General features: G+C 44.1%; 1 protein-coding gene across 1 annotated transcript in view; it reads left to right on the top strand.

Annotated features, from left to right (window-relative positions):
- Positions 1–5,004, top strand: part of LOC128651978 (probable sodium-coupled neutral amino acid transporter 6) — a 95,189-nt gene extending 90,185 nt beyond the window's left edge. Inside the window, exon 8 of the mRNA XM_053704937.1 lies at positions 4,475–5,004. Coding sequence (XP_053560912.1) covers positions 4,475–4,558 — 84 coding nt within the window. The 3' untranslated portion in view covers positions 4,559–5,004. The remainder of the gene's footprint in view (positions 1–4,474) is intronic.
- The last annotated feature ends 214 nt before the right edge of the window (positions 5,005–5,218 follow it).

Here is a 5,218-nt window from a genome sequence, read left to right as displayed (position 1 = left end):
ATGGACAGAATTCGTGCTCTTAAATTGGCTAATTCTTTCACCCTAGACGCCACCTTGCAATTGGCTAGGTTAGCGGCGAAAAAATTCTGGGTTTGCTATTGTGGCGCAGAGCGCTTTGGTTAAAATCTTGGGCAGCGGATGCGTCTTCCAAGAACAAATTGCTTGACATTCCTTTCAAGGGGAAAACACTCTTTGGCCCTGACTTGAAAGAGATTATCTCTGATATCACTGGGGGCAAGGGCCACGCCCTTCCTCAGGATAGGTCTTTTCAAGACCAAAAATAAACCTAAGTTTCGTCCCTTTCGCAGAAACGGATCAGCCCCAAGGGCTACGTCCTCTAAGCAGGAAGGTAATACTTCTCAAGCCAATCCAGCCTGGAGACCTATGCAAGGCTGGAGCAAAGGAAAGCAGGCCAGGAAACCTGCCACTGCTACCAAGACAGCATGAAATGCGGGCCCCCGATCCGGGACCGGATCTGGTGGGGGGCAGACTCTCTCTCTTCGCTCAGGCTTGGGAAAGAGATGTTCTGGATCCTTGGGCGCTAGAAATAGTCTCCCAAGGTTTTTCTCTGGAGTTCAAGGGGCTTCCTCCAAGGGGGAGGTTCCACAGGTCTCAGTTGTCTTCAGACCACATAAGAAGACAGGCATTCTTACATTGGGTAGAAGACCTGCTAAAAATGGGAGTGATTCATCCTGTTCCATTAGGAGAACAAGGGATGGGGTTCTACTCCAATCTGTTCATAGTTCCCAAAAAAGAGGGAACGTTCAGACCAATCTTAGATCTCAAGATCTTGAACAAGTTTCTCAAGGTTCCATCGTTCAAGATGGAAACCATTCGAACACTTCTTCCTTCCATCCAGGAAGGTCAATTCATGACCAAGGTGGATTTCAAGGATGCGTATCTACATATTCCTATCCACAAGGAACATCATCGGTTCCTAAGGTTTGCATTCCTGGACAAGCATTTCCAGTTCGTGGCATTTTCTTTCGGATTAGCCACTGCTCCTAGGATTTTCTCATAGGTACTAGGGTCCCTTCTGGCGGTGCTAAGACCAAGGGGCATTGCTGTAGTACCTTACTTGGACGACATTCTGATTCGAGCGTCGTCCCTTCCTCAAGTAAAGGCTCACACGGACATTGTCCTGGCCTTTCTCAGATCTCACGGATGGAAAGTGAACGTGGAAAAGAGTTCTCTATCTCCGTCAACGAGGGTTCCCTTCTTGGGAACTATAATAGACTCCTTAGAAATGAGGATTTTTCTGACAGAAGCCAGAAAAACAAAACTTCTAGACTCTTGTCGGATACTTCATTCCGTTCCTCTTCCTTCCATAGCGCAGTGCATGGAAGTGATAGGTTTGATGGTAGCGGCAATGGACATAGTTCCTTTTGTGCGCATTCATCTAAGACCATTACAACTGTTCATGCTCAGTCAGTGGAATGGGGACTATTCAGACTTGTCTCCGAAGATACAAGCAAATCAGAGGACCAGAGACTCATTCCGTCGGTGGCTGTCCCTGGACAACCTGTCACAAGGGATGACCTTCCGCAGACCAGAGTGGGTCATTGTCACGACCGACGCCAGTCTGATGGGCTGGGGCGCGGTCTGGGGATCCCTGAAAGCTCAGGGTCTTTGGTCTCGGGTAGAATCTCTTCTACCGATTAAATATTCTGGAACTGAGAGCGATATTCAATGCTCTCAAAGCTTGGCCTCAGCTAGCGAGGGCCAAGTTCATACATCAACCATCAGGGGGGAACAAGGAGTTCCCTAGCGATGGAAGAAGTGACTAAAATCATTCTATGGGCGGAGTCTCACTCCTGCCACCTGTCTGCTATCCACATCCCAGGAGTGGAAAATTGGGAAGCGGATTTTCTGAGTCGTCAGACATTGCATCCGGGGGAGTGGGAACTCCATCCGGAAATCTTTGCCCAAGTCACTCAACCGTGGGGCATTCCAGACATGGATCTGATGGCCTCTCGTCAGAACTTCAGAGTTCCTTACTACGGGTACAGATCCAGGGATCCCAAGGCGGCTCTAGTGGATGCACTAGTAGCACCTTGGACCTTCAAACTAGCTTATGTGTTCCCGCCGTTTCCTCTCATCCCCAGGCTGGTAGCCAGGATCAATCAGGAGAGGGCGTCGGTGATTTTGATAGCTCCTGCGTGGCCACGCAGGACTTGGTATGCAGATCTGGTGAATATGTAATCGGCTCCACCATGGAAGCTACCTTTGAGAGACCTTCTTGTTCTAGGTCCGTTCGACCCACTCCAGCTGACTGCTTGGAGATTGAACGCTTGATCTTATCAAAGCGAGGGTTCTCAGATTCTGTTATTAATACTCTTGTTCAGGCCTGAAAGCCTGTAACCAGAAAAATTACCACATAATTTGGTATATCTGTTGGTGTGAATCTGCAGGATTCCCTTGGGACAAGGTTAAGATTCCTAAGAGTCTATCCTTCCTTCGAGAAGGATTGGAAAAAGGATTATCTGCAAGTTCCTTGATGGGACAGATTTCTGCCTTGTCTGTGTTACTTCACAAACAGCTGGCAGCTGTGCCAGATGTTCTAGCCTTTGTTCAGGCTCTGGTTAGAATCAAGCCTGTTTACAAAATTTTGACTCCTCCTTGGAGTCTCAACCTAGTTCTTTCAGTTCTTCAGGGGGTTCCGTTTGAACCCTTACATTCCGTTGATATTAAGTTATTATCTTGGAAAGTTTTGTTTTTGGTTGCAATTTCTTCTGCTAGAAGAGTTTCAGAATTATCTGCTCTGCAGTGTTCTTCTCCTTATCTGGTGTTCCATGCAGATAAGGTGGTTTTTGCGTACTAAACCTGGTTTTCTTCCAAAAGTTGTTTCTAACAAAAACATTAACCAGGAGATAGTTGTGCCTTCTTTGTGTCCTAATCCAGTTTCAAAGAAGGAACGTTTGTTGCACAACTTGGATGTAGTTCGTGCTCTCAAATTTTACTTAGCAGCTACTAAGGATTTCAGACAAACTTTGTCTTTGTTTGTTGTTTATTCTGGTAAACGGAGAGGTCAAAAAGCAACTTCTACCTGTCTCTCCTTCTGGATTAAAAGCATTATCCGATTGGCTTATGAGACTGCCGGACGGCAGCCTCCTGAAAGAATCACAGCTCACTCCACTAGGGCTGTGGCTTCCACATGGGCCTTCAAGAACGAGGCTTCTGTTGATCAGATATGTAAGGCAGCGACTTGGTCTTCACTGCACACTTTTTCTAAATTTTACAAATTTGATACTTTTGCTTCTTCTGAGGCTATTTTTGGGAGAAAGGTTTTGCAAGCCGTGGTGCCTTCCATTTAGGTGACCTGATTTGCTCCCTCCCTTCATCCGTGTCCTAAAGCTTTGGTATTGGTTCCCACAAGTAAGGATGACGCCGTGGACCGGACACACCTATGTTGGAGAAAACAGAATTTATGTTTACCTGATAAATTACTTTCTCCAACGGTGTGTCCGGTCCACGGCCCGCCCTGGTTTTTTTAATCAGGTCTGATAATTTATTTTCTTTAACTACAGTCACCACGGTAACATATGGTTTCTCCTATGCAAATATTCCTCCTTAACGTCGGTCGAATGACTGGGGTAGGCGGAGCCTAGGAGGGATCATGTGACCAGCTTTGCTGGGCTCTTTGCCATTTCCTGTTGGGGAAGAGAATATCCCACAAGTAAGGATGACGCCGTGGACCGGACACACCGTTGGAGAAAGTAATTTATCAGGTAAACATAAATTCTGTTTTTCAGAATAAATAGAAAATATTCTGCTATGTGAAGAACATTGGAATGTGAAATATTTTTTTTAAGCCAGGTTAGCGCACTTGACAAAACGTGATCGGGTTTGAGGGACTTGTTGTGTGTTAGATCCCCCCCACCACCACCACTTTTCACGCTCCATTGAGGTCTATGGAGGCATAGGTAAAAGGGGTCACAATATTCCAAGTTTGGCTTTATATGCGCACTTGTGCAAAAACTTTTTACTTTCAACTTGTAACATGCACACAAAAAGCATACTTTTAGTAGCGTTAGCGCAGGAACAATAAATATCACTTCACTCGTAATCCAGCCAATAGTAGCAAACACTGCTGCCATAGAGCGCTTAAAACACGTGCACACTCTTAAGCTTCTAGCCTAGGTTTTCTCCTCGACAGAGGAAACAAAGCTGATAACAGAAGTGAATAGGAAAAGTGCCTGCTCTATATGAACCATGAAAGTTTCATTTTGACTTTACCCTTGAGATTGGGAAAATGCTCATTTTTGTCTGTTGACATTTCCCCAAGTTTTTGTTCCGCATTACTGGTCCTATAGCGAGTTTAGCAAGACGCGATAATATTCCCGCTACGTATCTGCTTTTCTAAGCAGGCAGTGATGAAATCTGTTAAACTGACTCTCAAGTGAATTGCTGAGCTTGCAGAGTGTAAACTGATTCCTTCCACAAGTGCTAATTTCTGTTTATTTTCTGTTCCCAGGCTCTTCTGCTGCTTATTCTGGGTATTTGTGTTGGTGCCTGTAGTTTAACGCTAATTATCGTGACTTGGGCTTACAATAAATGAGGGATCCGTGCTGGAGTTTACACCTGAGAAGACTGAAGCAGACTACAGAGGGGGAGAGATCACGTTACAGGAGATATTAGTGCACAAATAAGGCTGTCTTCATCCGGCCACCAGGAAAAAAAACATACACTTCGCAGAAGATAAATATTGTTTACATATGTGATACTACATCAGGTCGGTTTCTAGAACGTGTAATTCTAGCAAGAACTATAGTGACATAAAAACCAAAAGATCAAAGGTCTTCAAAGCTATTAACAACCAAAGGTATTAAATGACTCCTCTTGTATAGAAGCAACAGAATTTATTACAAAGATAAAAGTGAGCTGCATGTGCGTACTGGTTTATGTAGTATCGCGGGTGATTAAATAACCAGCTTTTGTTTCCACCGTCCCCCAATATCTGTACAGTAAATGATCTTTATTATAAAAAATAATCTTAAAATTTAAGACGTTTTAAATGTTGCACAGTTATTTGCCAGGCATACAATTATTTATCTCATGCATAAGTGCATAAACAACGTTTTAATACCTTCTGTAGGCAAACAATTTGCAATCATTTTTTTCGTTTTAATAATCCAGTTAATTTGGGCTCTTGGGGGAAAAAATGTTTTATTTACATAGAAACGAAATTCTTACAACAATTTAAAAAAAAAACCCACAA

Source organism: Bombina bombina, chromosome 1 (genome assembly GCF_027579735.1).
Source record: "Bombina bombina isolate aBomBom1 chromosome 1, aBomBom1.pri, whole genome shotgun sequence".
Classification (NCBI taxonomy): domain Eukaryota; kingdom Metazoa; phylum Chordata; class Amphibia; order Anura; family Bombinatoridae; genus Bombina; species Bombina bombina.
The sequence above is the reverse complement of the archived record's forward strand: the minus strand, read 5'-3'. Positions and strand labels throughout refer to the sequence as shown.